This window comes from Cetorhinus maximus, chromosome 11 (assembly GCF_964194155.1).
Source record: "Cetorhinus maximus chromosome 11, sCetMax3.hap1.1, whole genome shotgun sequence".
Lineage (NCBI taxonomy): Eukaryota > Metazoa > Chordata > Chondrichthyes > Lamniformes > Cetorhinidae > Cetorhinus > Cetorhinus maximus.
This window is the reverse complement of record NC_135889.1, coordinates 85,101,686-85,121,611: the sequence shown is the minus strand read 5'-3', so window position 1 is coordinate 85,121,611 and position 19,926 is coordinate 85,101,686. Positions and strand designations below refer to the sequence as shown.

Here is a 19,926-nt window from a genome sequence, read left to right as displayed (position 1 = left end):
GCCTACCAAACCACTTCAGATAAGTTGAAAGGACAGCAGTGGTTCAAAAAGGCAGTTCACCACCACCTTCTCAAGGGCAATTAGGGATGGGCAACAAATGCTGGAAGTTTTAAATCGGAACTGATCTCCCTGAGGCAGCACTTAGCCTCAGGGAGATCTGTGCGCTCCTTCGTGTGCATGCTCCCGCACTTCCCCCCCAACGGGGGGATTATTTTTCCCCAAGACCCGTTACAGAGCCTAAGACAAAGGGTAATCAGTAGTAAGGAAAGTGCAGGCTGATAGTGGAACCACTCACTGAGGGAGCACGGACAATGCTGGTGACAATGAGGTCTGCAATATGCTGATGAACATTAATATGTGATAAATTACAATTTGTAACTTACATTTTGTTTGTTGTGCTGTGGATGAAGAAGAACATTTCTAGTAGCATTGGACTGGCTGAAGTGATCAGAAAACCTACCATGAAACTTCAGATGGTTAAATACTACAGACACATATTTGCATAAAGATATATTAAATTTAGATACGCGAATAAACATAAAGAAAATTAAGCCTATATTTCACTCAGCAATGTTCAAAATGTTTATTCTTGTCTTTTGCTAGAACGCTGCCCCTGATCTTTATGCACAAAAGAGGCCTTTTTCATATGCTGAAACAGACATGGAATATTACCTTTGTCCTCTACCAAGGTATTACATAGCCAGCATAGAAGGAACCAATGTTGACAGCACACAGAAGAAATTTCTTGATCGAGATGTAAGGCCCTGTGGCGATTTATTTTTTATAAGTTTATTAATTTTATATGAATTTCTGTTGTAGTGTTGCATTACTTTTAGTTAACATTATTCTGTTGAATTAGGCTATGGAGAAAAAAAAAGAACATCAAGCAGCCTCACGAACCACTACTTGTTATTCATGGGCAGAATTTTGGGTGTGCACCCAACCTGAATGAGCATAAAATGATGCACAATGACATCACACAAGCGTCCCAACGTCATTGCACACTCTCGCGATATCTCGGTCAGGCGTCAGCAGCGCACCCACCGACAATTAACAAGCCTATTAAGGCCATTAAAGATCTAATTGAATTAAATTTTTCACTGCCCATTTGGCAGGCAGGTGAAAAAGCCAAGCGGCCTTTGGATTTTTTGCAAAACCACGGGCGGGATGAGGTTTCTATCCATCGTTAAAATAAAATAAAAAGTGTTCAAACTAATTTCTAACATGTCCCTGCTCATGAGGGGACGTGTTGTGAACATTTTTAAAATCCGTTTTTATTTTTCAAACTCTTCACCTCCCTGAGGCAGCTCTGCACCTCGAGCTTTTTACGTAAACTCGCCCTCCTCCACCCACCCCACAACAGGCAGCGCTGAGCCATGCAGTGCGCGTTTCATACTGGGCGGGCCTTAATTAACTTGCCAGCATGAAAGCACAGTCAGGCCCTTATCGCAGGCGGTGGTCGGCTTCCCAACCGCTCCTGCCGAGCTCCCCCACCAAGGGAAACACCCTGGCCCATGAGTTATGTGACAAAGTGTGGAAGAAAGGTGAAAGTAGGTTCAGTCTCAGCTGTAATGAAAGTACCTTTGAATAGCCTGCCAAAACTCACTTGGCTAGATTTTCTATATGGCCTTTAATTGAACATAGTTGAGCATTTGCCAGATTGTTAATTTGCTGGCCCCACCTGATTTTGAAGCGTCAACTTTTTTGGCATAATATGAGTGGGTTCCCGGCAGGTAGAGAATGTGACGTATTACCAAACCTATTAATCGTATTGTTCTTAATCAAACAGGAAATAATGAAAGGTCTAACGACTTGGAAGAAGTTTCCTTCTGCTGCTCTTTCATCCTTATCCAGCTCCGACTTTCTAACCAGTACGTGGGTGCCACGATGGTATGTATTAATAAAACTTTAGGTCGGTAGGCATCTGCTGGAACTTCTAATTTTACTTTTAACAATTTACAAGAAGCAACACCAAAAATAAATACATGCTTCAAATAGACTCCTTATTTAGTCATGCAAATATCCAGTTTAGTTACAAAGAATTCTTTTAATGATTTAACCAAAACCCATTTGCCTACTCAAATGGGCGTGAAAGATCCCATGTCACAAGTCAAAGAACAGCGGGGTGTTCCCATGTTGTCCTGCTCAGCCTTGTCTCTGCAACTAACATCACCTGGTAATTAAAAGCAAAATACTGCAGATGCTGGAAATTTGAAAGCAAAACTGAAAGTGATAGAAATACTCAGTAGGTCCGGCAACATCTGTGGAGAAATAGGCCCGAAGAAAAGTCATATTCAACTTGAAATCTTAACTCTGTTTCTCTCTCCATATATACTGCCAGACTTGCTGAGTATTTCCATCACTTTCTGCTTTTTTACCACCTGGTAATTCCTATATTTGACATTGTGGGGCTTTGCAAATTGATTGCCAACATAAAAATGGTGAATATACTTCAAAAAGTAATGAATTGGCTCTAAACTATTTTGAAGCATTTTAAATAAGGTTAGCTGATTAAATGCAAGGTCTTCCTTTACAAAGAGGCGTCACCATGTTAAATAAAGCTGGCAATATTCACGCATCACACAACGGATAAAATAAGTGCACTACAGTTAATTTAATCATTTTATTTGTCACCTATTAAAGTAGAGTGGAGCCAATCATAAGACAGAAATAGATGGTATTTGAAAAACTGAGCATGAATGACAGGAACAGGTGTTTTGGGCATGGCTACTTTAAAGGTAGGATTTGGAGTTTTGAGAAATGGTAATATATGTGGCATTCAATGAAAGCCATCTTAACAGCTCATTGTTGGTTATCACTTCCATCCTCTGAGTCACCTTTACTTCAACCATATGGGCAACTTGCAGGCTGTCTAATTAATGACAAGGGCAATCCCTCCAGGCATGTCAGGATCCCAGGCACATCTGATCTACAACAAAAGCCATGGCACCACAGGAAACATCATTGAGCAAATTGATCAGCAAGGTCAAGCAATTTTGCTGTTGGCTGCACCATTCCAGAGGAGCTTTGCAGCACATCCTGAGGTGGTATTCAGATTCATTCCCAACTGCTGCCCACTTCACCACCTTGAGGGACCAACTCTTACCACCACCTGTGCAGCAACAAGTAAAAAAAGGAGGAGAAGGAGCAGGAAGAAGAGAGGCAGCAGCCGTCGGTGTCCCCAGCAGACAAATCTCAGGGACCTAGGAATACTTCATTGAAATCAGCCATTCTAACCCCAATATGCCAACTGTACCACAATTCTTCCTACTGTCCTTACCAGCACCATCCAATTGCCTTCCTTCAGTCCAGGCTTATGGTTTTTGCCCTCACTTCACCACTAACTACAATGCTTTTAATTTATAAAGCGACACCAATGTAGTAAAATTGCTCCAAGGTGCTTCACAGGAATATTATTGGACAAAATTACCAATACCAGCTCCAGAACAAAAAACAAATTTGTCCATCAACTCAATTACATTTCTATCCAAAACAAAAACAGAATTACCTGGAAAAACTCAGCAGGTCCGGCAGCATCGGTGGAGAAGAAAAGATTTGACGTTTCGAGTCCACATGACCCTTCAACAGAACCTTTCTATCCAGTAGTTACGAAAAATAATGAAGAATCTTCCTTCTGCCAGCTCTTAGTGCCTGTTTTGCATACTCCTTTCCAAGAGTTCCTATGAACAGTTTCCTCAGTGGCTGCAGCTTAGAAGATGGAAAACTACAGAACTTCCTTTGAGTACACTTCAGATGGCTGTATTAAATGATGTCAAGCAGCTCTGGATCTTGAAGGCCAGGCTGCAGTTTGTGGATCTCACTCTTGGCTGCAGCAGTCTGATCCAGCTGGCTGTTTAGCACTCTTTGGAGGCCCCTGTCACAATTAAATCCCAGAGCCAATTAGGATTGCAGCTTTCTGACCTTCCATTTGGAGCAGCCTATGCTGAGGGACTTCAATAATGTAGAGATATCAGAGGAGTTACGATTGTTCTCAGAGCAGAGAAAGTTAAACTGAGATGTAATCAAAGTGTTCAAAATTGTGATAGGACTTGATAGAGTACTCAGGGAGAAACCATTTCCACTGGCAGGAGGGTCAATAATTAAAGGGCATAGATTTTAAGAGATTGTTTAAAGAACCAAGGGAGAGATGAGAAGAAATATTTTTAAACAGTGAGTTGTTAGGATCTGGAATGCACAAACTGACAGGGTGGTGGAAGCTGATTCAATATTAGTTTTCATATGGGATATAAACATTGTCATGAATGGTGAACTTTACAGGATGACTATGCTTTTAAATGTCCCCATTAAACACCTCAGTTCAGAGAAATGCCCATGTGATCCAGTTGCCACGGGGGGATAAACTCAAACAAAAACTCACTGAGGTATCGAGTGACAGTTTTAACATCTTTCAACACATTTCAGAAAAAACTACTGTTGTGGAAAAAACAGGGAGAACTGTTGTGTGTTAATGACCAAGCAAATGTGCCTTGCTGATGATAATTATATCCTGGAACACTCATATGGAGTGGAATGATTGTCAAAGGATACTGGGAGTTTCGACCTGGCATGGCGAGGAGGAGTGAACCTCCACTGGAGAGCTGAGAGTGACTTTGAGACTGCCCCTTTAATGCTGCATATCTGCCAGAAGTATGGCGTACTGTAAAATAATTTTGTAAGGCATATTTTGGTTGCTTTAGTTAGTTAATGAAAAAGTTCCTTTCCCTTATTTTGATGTATTAGTTGCCTATTAATTAGTGTTTGATTTATGTTGATTTTAGCTTGTTATAGTAAAAGTCTGAAAAAGTGAAATCTTGTCATTCAGCTCTTTCCGTCCGTCGTCAGGAAATTCATTCCTTTTTTAAAGTTTTCAGTCTCTACAGGGAATGTAACACCTTAAAAAAGGAAAAAGTTGCAGGCATATGAGGAAGGAGTAAGGAATGGGAGTAATTGGATATCTGTTTCCAAGAGCTGGGAGAGGCATAATGGAGCAAATGCCCTCCCTCTGCTCCATGAGATTCTTATTTAGAATACCTAAAAAGCAGCAGAACAAAAATAAAATGAGATAAAAGCAAAAAACTGTGGATGCTGGAAATCCATAACAAAAATAAAAATACCTGGAAAAACTCAGCAGGTCTGACAGCATCTGCAGAGAGGAGCAACACAGTTAACGTTTCAACTCTTCAACAGAACTAAGGAAAAACAGGAAATAAAATGAGGTCATTGTTACTGTCAAAATTACTGAAGTTTGTAGTTTGAACCACCCAAGCAGGATACTACTCTACAGCTTCAGCCAAAGTCTCCATGATCAATACCAACTGTTACATTTTTTTTTGCCATACATCCTATGAAATCCTATGCTTCACAAATTTATATTCATAGGAGGACTGAACATGTAGCTGGCCAATAGAACCTTGGGAAATATGGCCTAACAATGGCAGAAGAAATGTGACACCAAGGGAGGCAATGTCAATGTAGGGATATTCGGAAGAAGCCCTATGGGAAATAATTAATTCCAAATGCAAGCTACCACCAATCCACATTGTGACACTTATGAAACTCCACCCATTGCTGCACCCAAAGACAACACATTTCCTGAACTATGGCTGAACTGCCCTGTTGCTGCTCCCTCCCTGTACTTAACACTTGACAGCCAACTCAGTAAATATTGTGCATAAAATAGGGAAGTACAAAGATCAAAATTTATTGGGTGATATATAAGTTATGAACCACAAAATTAGATTTTGTAATGCCATGGTTTTAGTGGTACCGGAGGATGGTGAGGCTAAAAATAATGCAGCCTGTGCTGATCACTATGCTTGGGAGGGTGATAGCGTGGGCTGTTATGCATGCACCAGAAAGATGCAAAGTGATTTGGTGCGTGACCTGCTATTTTGGACCTCTCAGGTCCTGTTAGTGTCTTCTCTTAAGCACAGACAACTAAGCATGTGTTCAGGTGCATGAGTGATTTTATCTGCCCCCCCCCACCCTCCTTTCACCACTGCCACCCATGCTGCACCCCACCACGTATCCCTCCCCCACCAACCACCACCATCACTAGTGCTATTTAAAGATATCAGCATGGGACTTTCAGGTGAGGCTATTTTGACTTCCTTTGCTTCTGCAGAGTTATGGATAGAAGTACTGTGTACTACATTGTTGGTGGAGCTCTCACAAGTTGTTGGCATCTGAAGGGAGTGATGCTGGATCCTTGGAAGGTATTCAGTGGAGTTTGAAGGCTTCTGAAAGCTTGCTCTCCTGGGACCTATACACTGCAGTCCTTTGGGCAGCAGCACAACAGGGAGATGGAACACAATCAGAATAGAGGGTTTGCTGTGCACAAAGGGAGGAAAAGGAGGGCTCTCAACAGAAGGCTATACTCACCTAGTATTTAGAGTATTTGGAGAGCATTTCTATCTACATATCAGCCAGGATCAGTATCTGAGGCTGCTTTAATTCACCAAGAAACTTGTCACTGAACTTCTCCAACTGGACCTACAACTGCAGAGGAGGGTGAGGACGGCGCTGCCAGTGGCCATCAAGATCGCTAAAATGTACCTGGTCAACTCAATAAAAGTTACTGGCACCCCATTGGAGCAACAGGATGCCACTCCCAATTTTTCACCTAGCAGTTAGGAATAATGCCTCTATTGTGTCAGTGCAAATACAGCCTGCCCAGCCCAATTTATTTTTTTATTCGTTCATGGGATGTGGGCTTCGCTGGCTGGGCCAGCATTTATTGCCCATCCTTAGTTACACTTGAGAAGGTGGTGGTGAGCTGCCTTCTTGAACTGCTACGGTCTATGCAGTGTAGGTACCCCCACAGTGCTGTTAGAAAGGGATTTCCAGGATTTTGACCCAGTGACAATAAATGACCTGTCACTGCCATTTGAGACAGGGTCAACATCTTTAACGATCAAAGGCAAGTGATCCTACTCTACTGCACCTCTGGAAGTTAAGCTGTTCACCAACTGTAGGGTTCCTTCAAGGAGCTTCTGACCACATACTCATGCCATCACTAAGACCACTTGTTTCCACCTCCGTAATATCGGCGGACTTTGCCTCTGTCTCAGCTCATCTACTGTTGAAACTCTCATTCATGGTTTCCTTACCTCTAAAAGCAACTGTTCCAACACAGTCCTCCTGGTCTCCCATATTTTCCCCTCTGTAAACATGAGGTAATCAAAAACTCAGCTTCTCATGTCTTAACTTCCAGCAAGGCCCGTTCACCTATGATCCCTGTGCTTGCTGACTTACATTGACTCCTGGTCACACAACATCTTGACTGTAAAATTCTTATCTTTGTTTTGAATTTCCTCCATGACCTTAACACTCCCTATCTGTATAATCCTCTCCAGCCCCACAATCCTTCGAGCAATCTGTGCTCCTCTAATTTTAGCATCTTGTGCATTTCCAATTATAATTGCTCCACCATTGGTGGAAATACCTTCAGTCGCCCACACCGCAAGCTCTGGAATTCCCTCCCTACACCTCGCTGCTTCTCTACCTCACTTGTGTCCTTTAACACACTTCTTAAAACTTACCACCTTGACCAAATTTTTGGTAATCTGACCTAACATCTCCTTCTGTGGTTCAGTGTCATATTTTGTTTTATAATGCTCCTGTGAAGCACCTAGGGATAATTTATTATGCTAAAGGTGCTATATAAATATGAGTTGTTGTTGTTCAGGTGCTGAAAATCAACGCCATGACCCACGTGGACATCAGGGACCAGATTTTCTCCTTTGAACTGGGAATCATGGGCAGAATTTTCTGCCCACCGGGCGGGTGGGCCCGACCCAATCTCCGGCGGGTGGGGAGCCGATCCCCGCCGAAGAAGCGGGCCCTGCCACCATTTTAAGTGGGCGGGCCAATTAAGGCCCGCCTAGAGTGACGCCCGGCTGGAAGCGCTATGCACTTTCTGTGCGGGCGAGGGGGGAATCCTCAAATGCGAGAGTGCGCTCTTTCACGCATGCACACGAAAGAGCGCACATCTCCCTGCAGCTAAGTGCTGCCTCAGGGAGATCGCTGAAAGTTGTACAAACATTAAAAATAGAAAAATAAAAAATTCCTTAGCATGTCCCCCTCATGTGACAATGTCACACGAGATGGGACATGTTAATAAATTTCACTAAAACTTTATTAAAGTTTTTCAAACCCTACATGAAACCTCATCCCGCCAGTGGATGAGGTTTCATGTTTTTTCAGAAGCCCGCTGGGGCTCCTGGCCTGCCCCCCAACCTTTAATTCTTTTAATTATCCTGACAATGGCCTCAATTGGCCATTGACAGGTCGGCGGTCCCACAGCTGATTTCACTGTGCCCCCGCCTTCTTGAAGATTTAAATGGGGCAGGATGACGTGCGGGGGGAACCCTCGACGTCATCCCACGTTATTTTGCGTGTCGGCGAGCGGACCCCAGCCCCTGCTCACCAACGGCAAAATTCAGCCTCATGAGTCCAAAGATTTTGTGATATTGCGATCTTGCCTCCTGCCTGGCAGTGCCCTCCCATGCTATTTTCGTGGTGGGTTGGCAGGGACAGGCTGGAGTCAGGGCCACCACCTCCCAAGGTGGGAAGGCAGGCAGATGCCGAGGCAGGCAGGCTAGAAGGCCCTCCTCCATTTGCTGGGACATCGGCTCATACCTGTACACGAGTGTTTGGCACCCTAGCCCCTCACTCCTCACCACTGACATCCCCCCCTGCCGCCGCCGCCTCACCCAGCATTCATTCCCCATGCTCCCTCAACCCCTCCACCAAGAATCTTGGAATCAGGTTGCTCCACCTCTTTCTCCTCCCATCTGACTCAGATTTGCCGAGTCGGAATGGCAAATTCCAACCCCAAGAGATTGCACTCAATATTAAGGCAATAATTAATCACAGAAAAAAGTTCATTATTCATGTCAATGGCTGCTATCCAGGAAGCCGCCCTCATGCTTTATTGTACAGCAGTTCAGATGTGCTGATGTTTTAGACAGAGAAGATACAATGGGGAGGGTTTTTTGGACACTAAGGTTAATTTCTGTACTCATGACTATTGACCTCAGTGTTGAAATTCCTAACAGCAGATGAATGGCTTGAACTAGAATAACAAGAATTTGTGTGCTGATATATTGCTGTGATCACCTGTTACAAGAAAGTGTTCCGTTCAGTTTTGGCATATTGAAAGAGTTTATGTGTAAAGACAACAGTGTGAACATTGCTTAAAATTGAATTTTTCAAAGATGTGATCATTCCCAACTTAGGGTTGTGTCATCCTCTTGAGCAAAAGTGAGGAGCACACTGGCCTGTGTCCCCCTTTTTAAACCAGAAAACATCTTCCTCATTTGCATCCGAGTAGAAGGAACCTGGCTGACTATATTGACTGGATCGCTGACCTTTCTCTTGTCTTTTTTATAATTTCGTGGGATGTGGACATTGCTGGCCAGGCCAGCATTTGTTACCCATCCCTAATCGCCCTTGAGAAGGTTTACTGCCTTCTTGAGCTGCTGCAGTCCATGAGGTATAGGTAGACCCACAGTGTTGTGAAGAAGGGGGTTCCAGGATTTTAATCCAGTGGTAGTGAAGGAATGGTGATATAGTTCCAAGTCGGGGTGGTGTGTGGCTTGGAGGGGATCTTGCAGGTGGTGGTGTTCCCATGCATCTGTTGCCCTTATCCTACTAGGTGCTAGATGTTGCAGGTTTGGAAGGTATTATTGAAGGAGCCTTGGTGAGTTGGTGCAGCGCATCATGTTGATGGTACACACTGCTGCCACCGTACGCCAGAGGTGGAGGAAGTCAATGTTAAGTTGGTGGATATGGTGGCGATCAGTTTGGCTGCTTTGTTCTGGATGGTGTCGAGCTTCTTGAATGTTGTTGGAGCCACACTCATCCAGGCAAGTGGAGTGTATTCCATCACATTCCTGACTTATGCCTTGTGGATGGTGGATAGCTTTGGGGAGTCAGGAGGTGAGTTACCAACTGCAGAATTCCCAGCATCTGACTGCTCTTGTAGCCACAGTATTTAAATGATTGACCTAGTTCAATTTCTGATCAATGGTAACACCCAAGATGTTGGTGAGTAATTCAGCGATGGTGATGCCGATGAATGTCAAGAGGAGATGGTTAGATTCTCTCTTGTTGGAGATGATCATTGCCTGGCACTTGTGGGGCATAAATATAGTGCTACTAGACACGCATCAGCCAAAGCCTGAATGTTGTCTGGGTCTTGCTGCATATGGACACAGACTCTAGTATCTGAAGAGTCGCAAATGGTGCTGAACATTGTGCAATCATCAACGAGCAACCCCACTTCTGAGCTTATGATGGAAGGAAGGTCATTGATGAAGCAGCTGAAGATGGTTGACCCCAGGACACTACCCTGAAGAACTCCTGCAGCGATGCCCTGGAACTGAGATGATTGGCCTCCAAGAACCATAACCATTTTTCTGTCTACTAGGTATGATCCAACTAGCGGAGAGTTTTCCCCTGATTCCAAATAACTTCAATTTTACTCAGGCTCCTTGATACCACACTCAGGGAAATGCTCTGTTGATGTCAAGAGCAGTCACTCTCACCTCTAAACTTGAATAAAAGGGACAGTAGCAATGTCAATGCAAAATTGGATGAGTAATAGAAAACAGCGAGTAATGGTTCATGGATATTTTTCAGCCTGTTGGAAGGTTTGTAGTGGAGTTCCCCAGGGGTCGGTATTGGGACACTTGTTTTTCCTGAAATATATTAATGATCTAGATCCTGGTGTGCAGGGGTCAATTTCAAAGATTGCGGATGATACAAAACTTGGAAACATTGCGAACTGTGAGGAGGACAGTATAGAACTTCAAAAGGACATAGACAAGTTGGTGGAGTGGGCAGATAGGTGATAGATGAAGTTCATTGCAGAGAAGTGTAAGGATTCATTTTGGTAGGGAGAACATGGAGGGACAATATAAAATAAGGGAAACAACACTAAAAGTGTGCAGGAGCAGAGGAACCTGGGTGTATATGTGCATAAGTCATTAAAGGTGGCAGGACAGGTGACCTTGGCAGTCGTTCTCTGGCCAGTGGAACCTGTGCTGGCCCCGCCTGGGAGGGAGTGGCCAGTGCCACATCTGGCATCTCCATAGTCATCGCTGCTTCATCAGATGTGGCATCGTCATATCTTACCGTGGCGGTCACTGGCCAAGGGGCGGAGGAGTTGCTGCTGTCACCCAGAGTGCCCTGAGGGGAGCCCGCAGAAATGACAAGCAGCTTGTGTGCCAACGTGAGGTCATTCGGGACCTCCCTGCTCACTACTGATGGATGGGCACCTAGCTGGGATACCAGGTGCCTCATCCATCTCCCACATTGGCACTGACCACCTGAGGCCTGTGTGACGGCTTGCAGGTCTGAGCGCAACCCCGGGGACCCCTGATTCTGTCCCTGAAGCTGCCTCTCCATTCTCAATGGAGGAGGCACAGTGCGCTCAGCCATGAGGGTCAACGCAGTGCTCATGCTCCACATGGACTCCTCTACAACGGAGAACATGGCACACACAACCTCATGAATCTCTGCCAGATCCTCCTGCACATCCCGCTGGACACCCGGCATCTGCGCCCAATGGACAGCGCTAGAGGCTCATTTTCTGCCTTTGACTGAACATTGTCCTGATCCCCAGCAGCCCTCAGACTACCGACGCCCTGAGCTCAATCTGCCTCTGTCTCCACCTCAAGCAAGTGTGAAGTGCCCTCACCAATGTGCTACAACATTCTAGCCTCTGATCTAATGCCCACCAAGGTGCTGGTATCTGCACTGGTGCCTGCTTCAGACAGCGGGTGTGATGCAGGTGCAAATGAAGCCTGGTGCTCCTCCGGCATCGGGGATGGCCCTTTGGGTCTATAGACCGAGTGCATGTTGGTGAACTTAAAGTGGAGAACAAGGACATGTCATTAGTTAAAGTCACCACACTGTCACTGTGCATGCCAGGCACCCTGATAAGACAAAGGAGATCTGCATCATAGTGCCATCGTCTTTGAATGATCAATGGGGACTCCAGGTTCGAGGCTCCCATCAATGAAGAGACTACAGAAGAATGGTTGCACAATCCGAAACTCACACCTCTGTGCACTGCCCTCTTACCTTCATCTGGCACCCCCGACTCTACACTCCAGGTTGCACGGGGAGCTCTCAAGCTTTAGGGTGTCCCCCTCGAATCTGGTGAGCAGCAGCAGGTTAGGCAGACCTTTGCCAGTACGTGACCTCTCTGCTTGTTTATGGCTCGTCTTCTCCTGAAATGACAGAGGAGCCTTGGTTAGCCCACTCTCTAACTGCAGCACCATTGCAGCCTGGCTAACCCCAGCTGAGGAACACCTCGCAGGGCACATCTGAGTTGTGGCCCTAGAACCGCAAGGCACTCAATCCAAGCAGCCAGGGCTCACCCTTTTGGCCGGTTCCAGCGTCATTGACATCAGGCACTCATACTCTAACGCTCCTGAGGAGGGGACGGCCACATCTTTTCATTTCTGCACACTGACCCATGCCAACACAGTACTCACCCTTCCTGAGCGCAGCAGGTCATTGAACCACTTCCGGCACTGCACCCATGTGCTCCACACCACATCATGGCTGCTCACCAGTGCTGCCACCTCCCCCCATGCCCTCTTTTTGAGGTGCGGTGGCCTCCTCCCATCTCTGGGGACAGGGGTGTGCCTCCTGTCAGCCACCTCCTCCAGCAGGATTGCGAGGCACTCATCCGGAAAGCTGGGGGCCAACCTGCCCTCCCATCTGGCATCTCTAGCCACACTCGACTCCATCAAAACAACGCAGCACAGAGCCATTCAGGGGCTGCCTGGACTGTTTTTAATCCAACTGCTGGGTCACCAATGGACCCAGCGACTGACAGGCCCCCGCCCCCTCTCGGCTCTTCCCGACCAGCGAAGACCCGCATTCCATATTGGGTTGGCCTTAATTGGCCTTAAGTGAAATCGCAGTCAGGGGCCGATCGTGAGCGGCGGGCCATTTCCTGGCCGCTCCCAGTCCCACTGACTGCGCCTGCCCGCCAATCTCAAAATTCAGCCCGATGTTTACAAAAATGGTACCAGGGATGAGAAACTTCAGTTATGAAGATGGATTGGAGAAGTTGGAACTGTTTTCCTTGGAGAGGAGAAGACTAAGAGGAAATTTGATAGAGGTGTTCAAATTCATGAGAGGGCTGGACAGAGTAGATAGGGAGAAACTATTCCCGCTAGTAAAAGGATCGAGGACAAGAGGGTACAGATTTAAAGCGATTTGCAAAAGAAGCAAATGCGATGTGAGAAAAAGCTTTTTCACACATCGAGTCGTTCGGGTCTGAAAACACTGCCTGGAAGTGTGGTGGAGGCAGGTTCAATCGAGACATTCAAGACGGTATTAGATGATTATTTAAATAGAAATAATGTGCAGAGTTATGGGGATAAGGCAGGAAAATGGCACTGAGTCATAATGCTCATTCGGAGAGCCGGTGCAGACATGTTGGGTCAAATGGCTTCCTTCTGCACCGTAACAATTCTGTGAATTCAACTCTTATGTCCATGTTTGGACCAAAGCTATGATGTGATCAGAATCTGTGAGGCACTGGTAGAACCAAAACTGAGCATCAGGGAGCAGATTATTGCTGTATAAGTGTTGCTTGATAGCACTCTTGGTGACACCTTGCATCCCTTTTCTGATGATCGAGAGCAGTCAGATGGGGTGGTAATTCACCAGATTGGATTTGTCCTGCTTTTTGTGGACAGTACATACTTGGACAATTTTCCACATTGTCGGGTAGATGCCAGTGTTAAAGCTGTCCTAGAACACCTTGGCTAGGGGACCAGGTAGTTTTGGAGCACACGTTTTCAGTACTATCGCTGGGATTCTGACAGGGCCCATAGCCTTTGCAGTGTCCAGCGCTTTCAGCCGTTTCTTGATATCACGTGTATTGAATCGTATTCGCTGAAGACTGCCAACTGTGATGGTGGGGATCTCAGGAGGAGGCCGAGGAGGGCAAGGCCTTGGACAGGAAGACCACCCTTGCCCCATTTGAGGCCCTTAAGTGGCTAATTAATATCCGTTTCCCCCCAGACTCAATTTTTAGGCTGGCGGGAAGAGTGAACCTCCACAGGGGAAGCCCGAAATACAACAAAGTTACATCTCGGGCGGGAAGGGGAGGCACCTCCATCAGAAGCCCCCTTCTGAAATTGGATGCCCCCCACCCCCTTTAAGGCCTGGTGGCCTCTGGACCTTCTTGCACCCCCCGTCCTCTCCCCAGAGACCCCGATTGCCACCCTCACGCACCCCCACCCCCAGCCTTCTCTACCCTTCCACCCTGGGACCCTTTCAACTTACCTGGGCTTCTGGTTCCCGGACTTAGTCTCCGATGTCTTCTTGAACTCCCTCTTCTGTCCATTGCATGGACTGGAGAACTGCCGGCCAGTAAGATTGGCCGGCAGCTCTCTAAGGCGGGACTTCCTCTGGAGTGAGGGGCGAAAGTCCCACCTTCTGCCAATTAACGTGTAAATTGGCTGTGGGGCAGTTGGAGTCGGCAGGGATGTGTTCCTTGCCGACTCTTCAGCTGGTTAGAACCAAGACCCCACCATCTGAAAAATTCAGGCCCAGATTTTAAGCCCTTACTTGTCTGGACAGGATATTTGCCATCTAAATTTCAACATTGATAAAAACAATAATTTGCATTTATATGGTACCATGAATGTAAAAACAAACCCCAATGCCATTTTAATCCCAGTATATTAAAGTCCCAATTTTGCTGGTCAATCATTGGAGTTGAACTGATCTCTGGTGCAGGCTGTGTTGGGAGGTTAGAAGCTAAGCCAGGCAAATTTTTGTGTTGATTATCTGCTTAACTCTTTCTAGTTAGACTATTGTTCATGTAAAGTTTGTCCAGATAGATTGATCTATAGCACACACGGTTGAGAAACATAAATCTGGCCAGTTTTGCAGCTAACTATTAAAGGGGAATTGTGATGGCAGAAAAGTTAACTACTTAAGGGCAACACTGCTCCACAGGTCATTATGCTGAAATGTTGGGAGTTCCTGCTGTAGAAAATGGACCAAAGTGTAGAAGGTTACCCACCAGTAAGAGCACAGTAGGAATGACAACTGCAGAATCTTTGTGAAGACAAAGTCCTGTCTTGAGGATACCCTTCCATTGTGCTGTGTGGCACTGCCACCATGCAAAGTGGGATAGATTCAGATCAGATCTAGCAGCTCAAAACTAAGTATCTATGAGGCACTGTGGACCATCAGAAACAGCAGAATTGTATTCGACCACAACCTGTGACTTCATGACCTGGCATATCCCTCACACTACGATTTTCATCAAGCCAAGGGATCAACCCTGGTTCAATGAAGATTGCAGGAGGGCATGCCAGGAGCAGCAAATGCAGGCATCTACCTGGTGAAGATACAACACAGGACTACTTGCATGCCGAAGAGCTAAATCAGCATGTGATAGACCAAGCTAAGCGATCCCACAACCGATAGATCAGATCAAAGCTCTTCAGTCCTGCGACATCCTGTCATGAATAGTGGTTCGACAATTAAATAACCAACCAGAAGAGTTGGCTCCGCATATATCCTCATCCTTAATGACGAGGGAGCCAGTACAACAGTGCAAAAAAGAAAACTGAAGCATTTGCAAGTATCTTCAGCCAGAAGTGCCGAGTGGATGATCCATCTTGTCCCCGCGTAGAATTGCTGTGTGTTCGGGACGGGCGAGAACCCGGAGGGAATCCCGCTGTTCAATTTCAAGCATCCCCCCCCACCTAAAAATCTGTTGGTGGGGGAGCATAAAATTCAGGCCCTGAAGTCACTTTTAACTTCTTTTACTACTATTGAATGGTACACCTTAGGATAGTTTGCAAAATGTAAGAAATAATAAAATGCCTATCAATTTCTATCTTCAGAGTATGAGGTTGTGTATTAACTTTCGGTTCCAAGTTTCCCCACTTAGGAATTCAAGCCTTTTTACTTTGTCTGCCTACAGTTCTGTTTGTAAGATAATTCCAATGCTTTGATTTAAACAAAAATAAGTTACTTATAAAGAATGTTTGCATTGTTTTAATGGTTTCTTTTTATCTTGCTGTGGGATTATTTGCAAAGTAGCCTTTTTGGATAACCAGGACAAGCTATGCTCAAAGATGTTTTGAAGCAGTGTTTGGTCGAGAGCTTTCTCAGCCAATTACTCAGTTGTGTTCTTGGGACATGAGGTTATTTGAAGACATGTACTATTTTACCAAGTTTAAGCCCCTTATCTTCTTTGGCTTAAATATGTCAGGAAACTATTGCACTGGATTTAAAAAGTACAGATATCCTAACAATGAAGATAATACTGTTTATAGCATTTATCAATTCAATTTAGCAATGTTTTAAGAAGTTACACTCAGATATATCTGATAATTACTTGAAACCATGCCTCTCATTGGTAGTATTTTCAGATTTTAATTGGGTTTCTGACACATTTTACATTACATTACAATTTGAATAAGAACTTTAAGCACTGGGTTTGACCCCTCCCCAGTTAGCTGATCTTAACCAGGGCAGGGATAAGGTTCTAACAGTTGGCTTCAGCACCCATGTTGGAGCAGGGGAGAGGAGCCAAGGTTCCCAATTCTGATTATTATCCAGTAGCTTCTATTGGAAATGTATGTGTGTAGATATTGAACGAAGGTGGAATCAACCTTAGACATATGGCCTGTGAACATTCATTGCTAAGCCTCACATGAATAATAGTCAATTAGGCATGTTACGAGAGTACAAGAAAAGTAGCGCAGAAATGAAAGTCAGCCACTAATTATTTTTGTTTTCTATTTTTTTTACTCCTGCCTCAACTGATGGTGTTAATGGATGCTGGGATATAGTTGCACTATCTCACCCAACTGCCTTTTATCCTATGTGAGCCTAAATGGGGAGCAAATTCTGTTCCTCTTAACTAAGCCACCTATCTAATTCAAATTAACTGATCATTCGAATATTTTTGAATGCAAAATTTCCACATTTCTATGCTATTTATATTACCAACTGAAAATAAAAAAAATGACTTCAAACTATCAGAATTAATTGCTATTTTACATGGAAGGCAACTACACAGGCCCAAGTCCATCATTAGCTACTAGATAGCAATCGAAAGTAGGAACCCTGACTGATTTTTACTTTCACTTTCCCTGCCAGAGGGGTGTTGAGACAAGTTGCCATCTAACTGATTTACTAGTATTCAGTGTTGCTTCTAAAAGGAAGCAAATACTGCATTAGAAATTAATCAGGTAATTTATGCATTGCTTACATTTAAGCATTTATGGTTATTAGACATTTCTGTTTCCCTAGGCATGATCAATTTGCATCTGATATGCTTCCTGTTGATGCTCCTTTGCAATTGGATAGCCTGTCAGATAAGGACAAGGAAAACATAACCATGGAAAGGTATGTTAAAAGTATCTATCTTTACATTACATTAGCCATATACTTCCAATTACATAAGATGATGGAAATGCAGTAAATTAGATCCTTTGGTGATGGGATATCTTCAAATGGTGCACTTTTGTTGATGGCTGAAGAGACTAGCCCATTACTCGCTGGGAAAGATTTTCTGTACATTGTCAATGGATGAGCAAACACCTGTTAGACCCACATATGTATCAAGAGCAATATGGGAAAATTTATATTTGGTTATCTTCATAATTAGCAAACACAAGGATAAATAGCATGAACTGATTAAAGGAAATTTGCAAATGCATTTGTGTCAGCCATGGCTCAGTTGATAGCACTCTTGCCTATGAGCCTCATAGTTCTGGGTTCAAGTCCCACTCCAAGCTTAAGCATAAGCATCAAGGCTGCCACCCCTGTTGGAAGTGCTATCTTTCTGAGATGTTAAACTGAGGCCTCATCTGTCTATGTGGGTGGATGTAAAAGATCCCATGGAACTATTTCATATTAGAGCAGTGTAGCTATTCCTGGGTTCTGGCCAATATTTATCTCTCAATCAACATCACACAAAGGAAAATATTATCTGGTCGTTATCATGTTGCTGATTGTGTGTTTTTGCTGAGTGTGGAGGTGCCAGGTGGAGGGGGAGTGTGGGGGCAGGGTGGTAATGTAGCAGGGGAGTGGGGAGAGCAGTGGGAGGGAAAAGGGGTGGGTGGGAAGGGGGTGTCAGGAAGGGGGAGGGAAGAGGTGGAGGGGGCGAAGGGGGAAGGGGGTGAGGGTGGAAGGGGGAGGGGGTGAGGGGGGAGGACTTCTTGCTGGAATTACAAAGTCAGTGATTGAATAAAGAGGGATGAGAGAGAGGCATTCATTGGTGTTCAGTGAATTGACAGCGGGTGCAATATAGGTACCAGCACAAACTGGCTGAGAAGTGCTGGTGCCTCAATTGGCAACCACTCAGAAACTGGAAGTTCCTACTTGATTTCCAAAGACTCCAGTAGAATTGCCAGTTTATTTGTTACTTCCATTAAAATCCAGCTGAGACCAGATAAGCACCAATTAATGCCAGTTCAGGCTTCAACTGGTAGAACTGTTGTTTCCTTCTGGGAACCAGTACATACTCTCACTGAGCAAGTGTCTACCGTGGCCATTTTTGTCTGCCTACTAACTTGTTCATACTAAAAAAGAACATTTGGAACCTTATTGAAATATCTAAATCTGGGTCTTATGCTGTGTAGGATCCCTACAGCTACTAAAGGGGGAGCATGTATTTCTAGGGACACTACCTACTTTTCTTGACTGGCAGTTAACACTGCTCCAAAAGATCGTTTGAGGCTGAACCTGAGCATAATATTTGCACAGGCTGTGGAAGATCTGATTTGTCTAGACTCACACTGACCACTAGTATCTCAGAGCCTGTGCCCCATGCCAGTGGGCGACAAGGAGTGTCATAAATGTTGCCACCTCTCTGGGGATGGGGGCTATGAATCTTTAGGGTTGCTTCTATCACTGGTGCATGAGAGAATGGGCCTGCTATCCATGTTAGAGCAAGAAAAAGATTGCCAGAAGCTGGTCCTGCTGGCTCAGCTATTTCATTGAAACAAGAGGCACCACAAGCCACTAAATCACCAGGAGTATCTTCTCAGAACAATCTCACTCAGGCTGTACCTCATAGAAGTAGAAGATTAGAAGCTAGAGTAGAAGCAAGTAAGTTACCTGGCACAAAGCTTAGATAACATGGTTAGCATGGTTTTAAAACATATTAATGGATAGATTGAATTGAATTGTTAACAGCTTTGATGAATATTGTTATGGAAAGTAAATAGCTTCTGAGTTTTGTTTTCTGAATGCTTGTAACTTATTGAAGTTGGATGATTGCAGAAAATAAGTGGGTTACTTGTATTGTGAAAGAAATCTCGAACAGTTAAGGACTTTGTTAAGGTGAGGGGAAACTTTCAGGCATAACATTATTTTATTTAGTCTTTCAACTTTTATTAATAAAATACTAGGTTCTAAGTTGTCATCTCTTTACCCTAGATATTTACTCTTCAGTTCTTATCTTCTCCTGATCTTTGCACCTCTTTATGCTGTGGAATTGGAAGTCCTTCCCCAACCCCACCCCACCCCCACCCAATTCAGTTACTTAAATCAATATGTATTTTTAAATATATCAGTAAAATTCATTATCTCATTTACCTTTCTCAAATAAACTTCAATTAGTTGAATCAAACTGCCTATTTCCATGTTTAAAATTCTATCTTATGGTATAATTCACGGAATATGTTCTGTGCTCAAGCTGTTGACCCAGACTCATATGTTCGATTGAGCTTTGAAAGTGTAAGCCCCAAGTAATTTTGATCTAATCCTTCATTCAAAGAATGATATACCTGATTATGAAATATATTACTTTACTTTGCCTGCCTCGCAAAAAACAAATGATTTTAGTTTTGATTCATAAATGAAAGAAATTTACTTATAAATTATATAAATATCAGTCATTTTTGCATTGAAAGAATCCAT

The 19,926-nt window shown here is 44.3% G+C and overlaps 1 protein-coding gene across 4 annotated transcripts in view; it reads left to right on the top strand.

Annotated features, from left to right (window-relative positions):
* The window catches only part of cfap221 (cilia and flagella associated protein 221), a 192,100-nt gene that overhangs the window by 154,638 nt on the left and 17,536 nt on the right, over window positions 1-19,926 (top strand). For all 4 annotated transcript variants that reach the window (XM_078552370.1, XM_078552368.1, XM_078552369.1 and 1 more), the window contains 3 exons: window positions 604-756; window positions 1,790-1,890; window positions 17,311-17,406. In XM_078552370.1, coding sequence (XP_078408496.1) covers window positions 604-756; window positions 1,790-1,890; window positions 17,311-17,406 — 350 coding nt within the window. The remainder of the gene's footprint in view (window positions 1-603; window positions 757-1,789; window positions 1,891-17,310; window positions 17,407-19,926) is intronic.